The sequence below is a fragment of the Salmo salar genome, chromosome ssa29 (assembly GCF_905237065.1).
Source record: "Salmo salar chromosome ssa29, Ssal_v3.1, whole genome shotgun sequence".
NCBI lineage: Eukaryota > Metazoa > Chordata > Actinopteri > Salmoniformes > Salmonidae > Salmo > Salmo salar.
Window position 1 is genome coordinate 25,481,544 of NC_059470.1, and position 12,931 is coordinate 25,494,474.

A 12,931-nucleotide genomic window follows, 5' to 3' on the forward strand; every position below is an offset into this window, starting at 1 on the left:
GTGTACAATAACTTTATGATTATGTTATTGGTTGATTATAATGAATAGCAGGCCATCAACTGACCACCTGCAGTATTTGTCAGAAAGGAGGCGGACCCACCGTCTTTGTCATTCGTTTTACGCCGTTAATGTAGCAAGCATTGCATAACGTGGACAGTTCTGAAATGTCAAGTAACATTAATGAATTGTCTGTAGAATAATTTGGTCAAATATATTACATTCTTGAATACCGCTACATTCAATCAAGGTCGTGACAATTTGTTAACGTAAAACCTTCGATGAATGGCTCTTCGCCTTGTCGGTCACGACTGAACTGTCCAATCAGCTGTCTTCAAACTGAGACCGTGATGAATTCAATATGGACGTAAAATGTACCAGTTAGCCAGCTAGCTAGCTGTTTTGCCGAAATTTTGTTAATTCACAAGCTTCTGTTTTATTTCGATGTTGTGACGGAAACAGCTGTCTCTGCTTCTCACAACTGCTTAGTTTCTTTTCAACCGCATTGTATTTGCGGTCATTTTATAATTCAAACCGGGGGAGATCACTTGGAGAAAAGGTAATAATATGCTAACGATAACTAGCTAGATTTCTAGCCCAGAGCCTGCTTGTCCTGGGCGTGTTTTCAGATGTTCTGCGTAGACAACAATGCTACACAAGCAAGGTGAAGTAGCCAGCTAATTATCAACTCTTGCAGTTCTGATAATAAACATGGATGGCCCTTCACTGTAATTATCCTGACAGTCTTAACCTGATAACTAGTAATGTGTTGTTGTTGGCTAGCTTGCTAACTAACTACTTTAACCATTGCTTTTAGCGATTGGTCTTGCTTGCCACGCTGTTTCATGTGCACTGAGGAGTGCAGCTGCCTGGTTTATCAGAATAAAACCACGGGCATTCTCATCAAAAAAAGATCAAGAACACTATTTTCACTTTGTGTTGGCCCATGGCATTAACGTTAGGCTAGTTGGGCCTTTTGTTGCAGCCATCTATCTTCACAATGGGCAGGGCCATATAGCAGGACACTCTGCTGATACCATATCAGTAGCTAACTACATTGCTTTAACCTCTGTTATCATGTTTCAATGTGGACTCCCACGCTTTACTTTTCAGCCAAGTGTCCAACGAAAGAAACTAACGTTAGCTAACCGCTGTAGTTAGCTAGCTAGTTGACATAGTTAGAAATGTCGATAGGTCTACACACCTGGATGATAATGGTAATGCATGTCAAGTGACCTGTCAAACTGATTGTTTTTCACAAATCACAATATGTTGCTCATACTGATTACAGTATTTGAACAGGTTGATACATCATTACCATTTAATATTGGCAGGTTGTTTTGGTCATGCAGTTTGCCAAAAATAAAAGCATTTAAAGACTTGTCACTGAAATGGATGTCATTGTAATTAATAGGTTCGGTACTGTACAGCTACATCTGACTTGATCCTATTATGTACACAGTGTGAAGAGGCTGGTTTGATGTGCACGGCACTGAGAGAGGAGGCACCATGAGTGGGGAGCTGGATGCGCTGACTGTGGTGAACCAGCTACGAGATCTTGCAGCTGACCCCCTCAACAGACGAGCCATAGTACAGGACAACGGCTGCTTACCGGGCCTCATCCTCTTTCTGGACCACCCCAACCCTCAGGTCGTCTACTCCGCGTTATTGGTAAGGCTCATCCACCACCATTTGACCGTTTTGTTGGCTATGCATGAGGTCAGGAGATTTTCCTGAACATATGATCTGGAAAAACTCCAGGCCCTATTATGCAGAAATGTGGCCTGCTCCTATGATACAATTATCAAAAGTAATTGGAACAGGGAAGAAGGACAGTCTAATCTTGAGTGTACCATGTAGCATGCGGTAAGTCATTCATAACCTCTGTCCGGTGGTGTCAGGACAGGTTAGGTTAGAGTGACTGTGCGAAGGGCAATACCTCCCACTGTGTTGGCGCCAGGCAGAAACATTGATATTTACCCAGCAACATCTACAACAGGGTTTCCCAAACTTGGTCCTGCCCCCCACCCCCGGATGCAATTTTAGTTTTTTTGCCCTAGCACTACACAGGTGATTCAAGTAACCAGCTCATCATCAAGCTTTGATTATTTGAATCAGCTGTGTAGTGCTAGGACAAAAGAACAAAACGTGCACCCAGGGGAGGCCTCAGGACCGAGTTTGGGAAACCCTGTTCTAGAAGAACCCTGTAGAGGGACCAGGGGATTGGTGTTGTCTGGTGCCTGGTGTGGCTCTCTGATGCCAGGCTGTAATAATATTAATTAAAACTAGTTGCAAAATAAACAAAAAATATCAACAGAAAAAAAAGAAAAGTGGTAGGTTGCATCCCCCATATCTGAGACTGCAACAAAAATACAGTTGTATTTTCTTGTAGCTACATGATCAACAATGTCAGTGTTTGAAGAAGTGTTCTCAGGCACATCTCCTAGGATGTACACACACACCTGAGTGCTTTATATAATAGTTCTTATTTAGTGGTGACCTGGACAGTGTACACTCAGCCTGTACTTGTTGCATTGGTTATGCAACACACACACACACACACACACACACACACACACACACACACACACACACACACACACACACACAGTCCTAGCTCTCACCAGTGGTGTAAAGTACTTAAGTAAAAATACTTTAAAGCACTACTAAGCTGCTTTTTCAGCTATCCTTTTCAGCTACATCCACATTCCTAAAGAAAATAAAATACTTTTTACTCCATACATTTTTGCTGACTCCCAAAAGTACTTATTCATTTTGATAGGAAAATGGTCCAATTCACTCACTTATCAAGAGAACATCCCTGGTCATTCCTACTGTGTTTGTAAATAATGTCTGAGTGTGCCTCTGACTATCCGTAAATAAACAACAATTGTGCAATCTTCTTTGCTTAATATAAGGAATTTGAAATAATTTAATCTTTTGATACTTAAGTATATTTTAGTAATTCCATTTTCATTTGATGCTTAAGTATATTTATAACCAAATACTTAGACTTTTACTCAAGTAGTATTTTACTGGATAACTCACTCTTAATTGAGTCATTTTCTATTGAGGTATCTTTACTTTTACTCAAGTATGACATTTGAGTGCTTTTTCCATCACTGGCTCTCACTGCACTTAAGTGGCTGGTTGGCTGCTCAGCTGTGATTGTGTGTATGCATCTTTGCCTGGCTGAGTTTTAACACACACACACACACACACAACCAGAGATAGTGATAGCCCTAGGTTTGTTTAAGCTGTAATGGCTTCCCATGTCCTTCCAGGCAGTGCGCTACCTTGCAGAATGTCGGTCCAACAGAGAGAAGATGAAGGGAGAGCTGGGCATGATGCTGAGTCTGCAGAATGTCATGCAGAAGTAAGTACCCTACCTGTCACTGCACTGTATTGGAATGAACACACACTGTACTTTTCACTGAAAACCTGATCCTGATATTTCTCTTGTTTTCAGAGGACAATAATTGCCTTAATGCCTGTCTGCAAATTTTCTTGACAGGAAGGTTGTCTACGGTTGCCATGTCAGGTTGAATTTGATTAATCCTGAATTAAAGTCTGCCGCTAAACAATTCATTCGCTGTTTCTGTACATTTAGGGATTTAATGCAACCTGCCACTTGTTAATTTTCAATGACGGCCTAGGAACACTGTGTTAACTGCTTTGTTCAGGGGCAGAACAACAGATTTTTACCTTGTCAGCTCGGGGATTTGATCTTGCAACCTTCCGGTTACTAGTCCAACACTCTAACCACTAGGCTACCTGCCGCCACGATCTAGTCAGTATCCCCACTGGTTTTTGTTAAATTCTGAATAATGTTAGGGTTGCCAGGTATTTTTCTCAAGGACAGTTATCGGCTAAGCAGCTAAGTCTACACTTTCATCGCTGCATCTGTCTCTTCAAATAAATACATGTTAATGTCCATTAAATGCCCTTTAGTTAGGTATAAAACATTAAACATTTAATTTTCCCTTACTGAAAACTAGGCCTGGGAATTGCCAGGATCCTCACGATACGATGTTATCACCATACTTATGTGCCGATACGGTATGTATTGAGATTTTATACTGCGATTTTTATTGCAATTTGATGTTCCAAACATAGTGCTCACTATATGTCTGCTGCAGAGGGATATGAGAGGATGATTAAAAAATAAAATAAAATCAGTCATGGACACAAGTGCTGAAAGCAACATGTTGGCTCACTATTTAAAAAGAAGATGGGGAACCAGCTATAGCATGAAAAATAGACTTTTGGCGCAGGTACAGCCCACTAGCGTTAGCTAACGCTACCTAGCGGCAACAAAAAGAAATATTTGTTTTTACTAATCGATACTCAGTCAAAGTATGAATTTGTAATATCGTCCCCCCCCATCCATCACTACTAAAAAAAGATGGTTAAAAAGAATGGCCTCTGTTACCTTTTGGGTGCCTTGCTAAATCAATATGGCTTCCACATTCTGGTCACCCAGTGGGGTTGCTAGACCTCCGAGGTGTGTGGTGCTCCAGATAGGGTTGTTGTGTGCTCCCCTCTCCTAGTGAGAGTAACTGGAGGGTGTGTGGTGCTCCAGATAGGATTGCTGTGTGCTCCCCTCTCCTAGTGAGAGTAACTGGAGGGTGTGTGGTGCTCCAGATAGGGTTGTTGTGTGCTCCCCTCTCCTAGTGAGAGTAACTGGAGGGTGTGTGGTAAGTGACTGCTGTTTATGATTGGCACTCAGAAGTGTGCCAGCGGTTGGCAGGCCTGGTATCAGGCTGTATGATCTTCTCCCAGGGCATAACTCTCTGTGAGACTGACCCTGGGCTAACCAGCCAGTCACTTCAGCTAGCAACAGGCCCTATCAAGAAGGGTCCTGCGGTCACAACGACTCCCTCTGCTCCCATTCCACACAGTGACTTTGGGTGGAGGTCATTAATGGCTGGAGAGACTGTGAACACAAGACTGAAGGGAAAGTCTAGCCAAGTTACCACTCCCAAGGCTCTGTATTATTATTATTATTATTATTACTATTGGTACAGAGATTTAGATTGTAAATGGAGCTTTGTCTAGTCCGTTCACACAGAAGAACAATGCCTATAGCGTTCCTTAAGCCTGTTGCATGTCCCCCCCCACACACACATTCTGAAATGACATTTTTGACACATTGCTTAACTCTGGGTCTTCCTTTTCTGTGGTTTTTCTCATGAGAGCCAGTTTCATCATAGGGCTTGATGAGTTTTTGCGACTGCACTTGAAGAAACTTTAATAGTTCTTGAAATCTTCTGTATTGACTGACCTACATGTCTTAAAGTAATAATGGACTGTCGTTTCTCTTTGCTTATTTGAGCTGTTCTTGGCATAATATGGACTTGGTCTTTTACCAAATAGGGCTATCTTCTGTATACCACCCCTACCTTGTCACAACACAACTGATTGACTCAAACGCATTAATAAGGAAATAAATTGCACAAATGAACTTTTAACAAGGCGCCCCCTGTTCATTGAAATGTATTCCATGTGACTACCTCATGAAGCTGGTTGAGAGAATGCCAAGAGTGTGCAAAGCTGTCATCAAGGCAAAGGGTGGCTACTTTGAAGAATCTCAAATATAAAATATATTTTGGTAAACACTTTTTCGGTTACATTATTCCTTATGTGTTATTTCATAGTTTTGATGTCTTCACTATTATTCTACAATGTAGGAAATAGTAAAAATAAAGAAAAACCCTGGAATGAGTAGGTGTGTCCAAACTTTTGACTGGTACTGTATGTATGTGGACACCTTTTAAGGAATGAATGCCAGAATTGGAAGGCTGGTTTGCACAGCTCAACTATGCCAGACAACATACGTCCTATCTGGTTATATAGGCTGAATGATGGCTTGGTGACATGTATAGTATTAGCCTGCAGGGGCATCCAGGAGCCGTCACAGTATGGCAGTACTGACCACGTATGTCTGTGTCAAGGAATACTGCTGTCCTCTAGCCATGCTCTGTTGTCTCCACAAAGGAGACAATGTACTTAGCTCATGTATGCTTTATAAATCACACTGATTTACTGATTTATCAGTCTCTCTGATTCGACAGGGATGATTTACTTATGTCTACATTTCTCTGTTAAAGATGCACTATGTAGAAATTGCTCCGCCATTTCCTGGTTGCTAAATTTGTAGTAGTTCACCTAATTTCAGTTTGACAAAACAAACATAGTGTATATAATAATTTTACCATCTAAACCACTGTGAAATATATTTTCCAGAACCACACACATTGTATTTCTAGCTGTTTTGAAGCTTGTTTACAAAACCAAAGTAGAAGACGCAAAAACAAAACTTTATCACGGGAAGCATAGACACCGCACACAGAACAGATCTACCGATTCTTAGACTCACGTTCAATGAGTGACAGATCTATAACACACATTTCTATGTGAATTTGGTCAAAAATAAATAAATAAAGTGACACATTGCAGCTTTTAAATGACATTAGACTACTACTTTTATTAACAGTGTTATTATTGAACCTTTTAGAGACGGACGGAGACCTTAGTGAATGTATGGTCGGTTTTATGAGTGTAGTGTGGTCATTTCTCCTCCTACGAGGCTGGCTATTTATACAGTGGAAAGGTTAGGTGGTGACAGGCCTGTCACACTGGCTCTCTTTAGGGGACCACCCCCCCCATCCCACTCTACCTCCTCCATGCAGCTGGACAGCTCTCTTACTGTGCGTCTGGCAATGAGACTACATCTAGAAATATCAACCACTCAGCCCAGTGGGCTCTGGGAGAGACTTGGACAGGCCCAGACCACAGGAGAGGACACCCAGCTGTAATGGAGACCACCGTCGTCGTGTTGCACAGAGGGGAAGAGTAGACATGAAATCTTTACTGTTTATGCGTCCACTTCCTTATTGACTTGCATTCATTGGTACCATCTTGCCCTTGTCTGGATTTGAAGAGAGGACTTGGACATGACGAAAGTCAAGGTTATTGAAATAACATGTGTAAAATGAAAAATCTCACACAGCAAGTATGCCTTTGTTTGCTGAGACAACAGTCCACACAATTATTTTAATTTAAAACTTTTGATACTTAACCTCTTTCTCCCGCCCTCTATTCTCCCCCCCCACCTCTCTCCTCCCTAACCCCCCCCCCCCCAGGAGCACCTCCCCAGGAGAGACCAAGCTGCTGGCGTCTGAGATTTATGAGATTCTGCAGGCGGCTGGTAATGACCAGGCAGAGCAGGCCGAGGCTGAAGCCGCCTCCTGTAGACGCAAGGCCCACTTCTTTCTGGGCTCCACCAACAAGAGGGCCAAGACTGTGGTGCTGCACATCGACGGCCTGGACGACTCAGTGAGTGGATGGTGGTTTTTCCACATTGTACACACACACAATCCCATAACACACCTGAGGAGAGCAGTTTGCCAGACCAACGGCCCAGGCTCCATTCCAAACTGGTTGCTTGCTTCATGACTTCTTGCCTTTTAATGTGTCTCCTTGGGATGAAAACTGTTGAAAAAATAGAATCTCTTTCTTCGTTATTGTGATAGGTTAACACAGTCGATAAGTCACCACCTCTAAGAACCCTTGAGTTGGGCATATTGTCGCCCTGTTGTCAATGTGACCACACAGTCTTAACACACATTGTCAAGTAATGTGGGTCAGTGTTGTAAATGTCAGCCATTGAACAGCAGGGTGTTGAGATGAAACCTGAACATCACCCCACAGGAGAGCTGTCCCTGATCACATTACCCCAGACAGACAGCCTCAGTGACCAACACTCATACCGCAAGACAATGGAAGATGAGCTCTTTTGACATTTCATGTCTGTGACCGTGTTGTATATGTATGTAACATTAAACCCCTTCATCTGAATAGAATGTGAAGGTTTACAGGGTTTCTGGGTGACCATTTTATTTAAGACTGAATTGGTCTTGTCCTCTGCACAACTTCCCTGTCTCTCTCCATCCCTCAGACTCGTAGAAGTCTGTGTGAAGACGCCCTGCTGAAGATCCCAGGGGTGATCAGCTTCACCTTCCAGATGGCTGTGAAGAGGTGTGTGGTCAGGATCCGCTCTGACCTCAAGGCTGAGGTGAGTTACCCTCTCCACAATGTCATTCCACGGCACTGGGAAATGGATGAAGCACATCCCTTTTTTCATTACTTTGTGATCCTGTGATGAAGCGCATCCGTCTTTGTGTTCCCCAGGCGCTGGGCACGGCGATCAACTCCACCAAAGTGATGAAGGCTGCACAGGTGGTGAAGGGAGAGGATGGAGGAGAGGTAAGTGGAGGGAGGGATACTACTGTCAAATGAAATTACAACTCACTTTACAGTAAAACATTAAAATGAAGGTGAACAGAAGCTAATATAAAACAAAATAATATTGACATTTTTGATTCAAGGCTGTGCTAAATAACTGTAAAATAATGTATTAATCTTCAGGCTAAAAGGGTAGGTTTTGAAACGTCATTTAAAAACCTCCACTGTATCTGTCCCTCTTACCTGACAGGGCAAGTCATTGGGTTATTGTTGTGCTGTTGCAGCTTTGGCTAGGGCTTATTATTTTTCAAAATGTCCACACCCAGTGGGAGTAGGCATGGTAGAGCTCTTTGCAAACCCGAACGTCTGTGTAGCTGCTGCGTGCTGGGAATATGTTTATATCCTGGTGTGCTTGGGATGGTAGCTTGATCACAGATGAATCTGGGTTATTTGGAGTGACACCATTAGCTGGTCATCTCTCTCTAACCTGAGGGGATTACTCACCGCCAGGTCACATGACCAATCCCAGCATGCCCTGGGAGCAGTGTGGCACTACACCATGTATCTTTGGGAAACTGCAACCCCCATCAGAGGAGAAGAGCCAGCAACAGAACTCCCACTCCCGTCTGAAGTAGTTAGATTAGGGGGAGTTTTCTTGAGGTGCTCGATCATGGCCTGAAATGTCCCTCTCCAACACAAGCCACCGCTCCTCACTGACCTGCTGTTCCTGTTATGTCCATCAGGGGGCAGAGCTGGTTCATTTATGTTTCAGAGATGACACTGGAGAAGTAGAGAATAGCTTGAAATTGCCTGAGCCTGGTGTTGTTTTGTCTGCACTGTTTTTGTCCCCCACAATGAAATCGGGGAGGGGACTGTGGATCTGTCTACGTCCGTATATTCGTCACATGCAATATCTTAGACAGCACTGGCCCGATTTTGACGTAACTTCTGTGAATGATGCGTCTTGCCATAGAGATCTTACATTTACATAATTACACACATTGTCAAGATGGTGGCGCTATAACAAGCGATTGCAAATGCCAGCCTTGAAAGGTCACGCCACTCACCTCGTTTGACCTAAAGTCATGAAATTTGGTACATGGGTCCCTCTCCTCACAAAGGAACACATTTACCTCAGGGACCCATATGGTCTGCCATGATGGATTCTAGCCTTTTAGAATTTTGTGGAAAAAAATGAAATGCCGAATGACTGATCTGCATGAAACTCGATATGTTGCATCTATGGACAAAGGTCGACCTAAAACAACATGGACACTATTGACCAATAAACATTAACGTGGGCGTGGTCTGGCACATAAATGCATATATTTCAGTCACAGATATTCATATTGTAATAAAATTTGGTAAACATGTTGCAAAAACTGTCAAGACTCAACATATGCAAGAACATTCATATCGACCACATGGTGGCACTATAACGGGGACATATTTTGTTACTACCAGTATAGTCTAGTTTGAATTGTTGTCACTGATTGGCCCAAGGGGTGGGGGCTGTATCATTTGTGGGGGATGACATGTTTACTGTTGCCTTGTTTAATTAAACCAGTTTGCCACTAGGCAGGGATTCTGAACAATTGTTGTCTATCTCTCTCTCTGTCCCACCCTCCCTTCCTACGTCCCACCCTCTCCCTCCCTCCCTCCGTCTGTTTCCCCAGCTGATGCTTCCATTCCAGGAGGGTGCGGAGGTGGTGGTGGTGGAACACAACGTGGACGTCCCAGACTACCTCCCTGAGGAGGAAAGCCCATCTCAGGAGCAGGACAAGGCCGTGACCCGCGTGGGCTCCATCACAGATGGCGTGGGCTGGCTCAGCACCGCCGCCAACTTCCTGTCCCGCTCCTTCTACTGGTGACCACTTCCTGTGTCAGTAGCCATCGTCACAACCCGGAAGTACCAACTGACGGTCGGTCGCCTTAGCCCACCAGCCCTGCCTAGCCCCTTCCCCGGTCATCCAGCCCTTCTACTCTCTAGTCCCTCTCAGCAGCCACACAGAGTAGCACTCTGCTCAGTGTCTATATGGAGCACTGGACTGCCATGCGCACCTTGAATAGGGTTGCAAAATTCCAGGAACTTTCAATAAATTCCCTGGTTTTCCAGATATCCCGGTTAGAAGATTCCCGGAATCAGGAGGGAATAAGCAGGAAAGCTGGTAGCCTCCTACCAGGATTTCTGGAAAACCAGGTCATTTATTGAAAGTTCCTGGAATAACCTTCACTTGTATATAAGAGGAAATAAGCTAAGAACATGCTAGCTACTGTACCACAGGTAAAGCGCTGCACACTAAATACACATTCAATCATTACACATTATGCACCTCACAAGCCATCGACGGAGGACTTCAGAATCAGCTTCTCTTCTTTTCCTTTAGAAAATGAGCTTACTCTGGTGCCCGACGGTCCATCATCTCTTTGAAACCAAATTGCATTGTGGGAATGCATGGCATTGCGTAGTCTTCTGAGTTGGAGCGATTGCATTGGATGACGCTGCGCTTGTGGAAATAGGTTATTTTTGTGCATGAGTTTGAGTTCTCATCTTTTCCTCATTTTTAAAAAGGCCTTTTTCACTTTTTTTGTTGTCTTTTGCCAATCTCTAAATCACTTTTGGTTCCTTCACGTGGGGAGCCTGTTTAAAGCATGCTGTAATTATTTTGTGTGTGCCGATCTTGCTTGTTGCCTTTCCTCAATCCTTTGTGTGTGCCTTTTTTGATGCTTTGCTGCAATTTATTACTATTTAGTGGTCCATTTTAACTTTGCTCTAAACCTCTGAAGCCTTGTGAATAATGCAACCTCGGTTCTCTGCATCCGGAGCTTGTTTGCCCGTCATGTCTCTCACGGTGAGACGTCATGTCTGTTGTAAGGAAACGAGACCCCAGCGACGGCTGCGGTCCAGTCAGTCACATGACACTAGCTTCCCCATAGAGGACTGTTGATGCAGAAAGAAAAGGGACATTGCGAGGGTTACTGTTAGTCTCCTAGGACCGTTGTTGTGATGTATTGACTGACATCCTGAATTTACTTCTTAGTTCTTTCCCCTTCTTCACGGTTTTCATATAGCATTATCATATGGCCTTCTGAAAGGTCTGAGAGTAGTCAACTAGGCCTAAATCATTGTAGTGGAGAAAAGTATCTCGACCTAAATGTGTCTCTCAACCTAAAGCTCATCAACATCTTCACTATTGTGGCCCAGCCACTTTAAATGTTTGTTTTACCCCTTTAGCCAGCAGTGTCCTTAAAACAAAGTACACACACACACCATCGCTGCTGAGAGGAAGACCGTCGAGGTGTAAGCAGCATCGGGGAGTGGATATGTACATTTTGTAAATGGTTCCTGGTCTCCAAACTATGTTAATCTCACTCCTGATTTCCGGAAGAAATCCTTTTTTCTTTTCTTCTGTTAGACAGTTCAACTTTGTCTCCATTTTACTTTGTTGAAAAATGGCACGGAATATAATTTTCTATGTAGATAACACCCTTTATCAAGACGCTTTGACTAATTTCCGATACATTTAAAGTATGATGATACTGTAGGTTCTTGCAGAAAACTGGTTTTGGATTGACTTAATTTTCTTTTGAGAGCCCTTTCATGCCTGTAATCCTGCCTTCATGATTTCATCTGATTTGAGTGTGATTGACATGCATTGTGTAAAGGAAGTGCCGACCAGACAATGAATAGTCTCCTGCTGGAGGCCGTACTCACAGCTCACATGGCTAGTCGAATAGCATGATTTAAAATGACCTCAAAGAATTAGCCTAATAACATATATCCACTAAAGTGAGTTTCTCTTATCTAGCACCAGCCCTCAAAAGTAGTGCTTACCAACAACAACAAAAACGACACCAAGTCATAGGATGAAGTTGAGAAATCCTCAGTGTTATATTTAATCCCAATCCTTAGTCTTCCTATTTTCTCTAACATCCACAGAATCAGTCAAGATTTGCACCATGTGGAGTTAATTGTATTATGTTATACCCCTTGTACTGTTTATCATAGATACTTGAACACGTTATTTTGTCTCTGTTTAAATCCCCCATGTGATATTCAGTTAGTTTTTAATCCCACCCTATCCTTTAATAGCCACTACATCAGGATGGCTGACAGAATCGTGTAGCAAGTCCTCAGAATAGTAGCTTCTTCTCATATACAGTGTTTATCTGCCATCTAATGTAATATAATCTATTGCAGATCTCAAAACGGTTCACTCCCAATTCAAATATTAAAAAGAATTACAATTGTTTGCGTCTGTTGTGATGTCAGCAGTATGTGTTGTGATGTCGGCCGTGTGTTGTCAAATCAAATTTTATTGTCACATGCGCCGAATACAACCGGTGTAGACCTTAAGGTGAAATGCTTACTTACAAGCCCTTAACCAACAATGCAGTTTTAAGGAAAATAAGTGTTAAGTAAAAAATAGATAAGTACAAAAAAACGAACATAGTTAGAGCAGCAGCGAGGCTATAACAGTAGTGAGGCTATATGTACATGTAGGTAGAGTACAGCAGCGTGTGTTGTGATGTCAGCAGAATGTTGTTGTCAGTAGTGTGTGTTGTGATGTCAGCAGAGTGTTGTTGTCAGTAGTGTGTGTTGTGATGTCAGCAGAGTGTTGTTGTCAGTAGTGTGTGTTGTGATGTCAGCAGAGTGTTGTTGTCAGTAGTGTGGGTTGTGATGTCA

General features: G+C 43.0%; 1 protein-coding gene across 2 annotated transcripts; it reads left to right on the plus strand.

Annotated features, from left to right (window-relative positions):
- Positions 1–163: 163 nt before the first annotated feature.
- On the plus strand, positions 164–12,494 carry LOC106590393 (armadillo repeat-containing protein 1). Of its 2 annotated transcripts, none has more exons than XM_014181367.2 (7): positions 164–661; positions 1,460–1,668; positions 3,282–3,373; positions 7,143–7,335; positions 7,958–8,074; positions 8,191–8,265; positions 9,921–12,494. In XM_014181367.2, exons 2-7 carry the CDS (start codon positions 1,507–1,509, stop codon positions 10,113–10,115), a joined length of 834 nt encoding a protein of 277 aa, XP_014036842.1. In that variant the 5' UTR covers positions 164–661; positions 1,460–1,506; the 3' UTR covers positions 10,116–12,494. The 2 variants fall into 2 exon arrangements, with proteins under 2 accessions (XP_014036842.1, XP_014036841.1); XM_014181366.2 differs by having other exon boundaries at positions 177–556.
- Positions 12,495–12,931: the final 437 nt, after the last annotated feature.

Coding starts and splice junctions, on each gene's coding strand:
- LOC106590393 (XM_014181367.2), top strand. CDS start 1,507: ATGAGTGGGGAGCTGGATGCGCTGACTGTGGTGAACCAGCTACGAGAT. Junction 3,374..7,142: donor CTGCAGAATGTCATGCAGAA/GTAAGTACCCTA, acceptor CCCCCCCCCCAG/GAGCACCTCCCCAGGAGAGA. Junction 7,336..7,957: donor TCGACGGCCTGGACGACTCA/GTGAGTGGATGG, acceptor TCCATCCCTCAG/ACTCGTAGAAGTCTGTGTGA.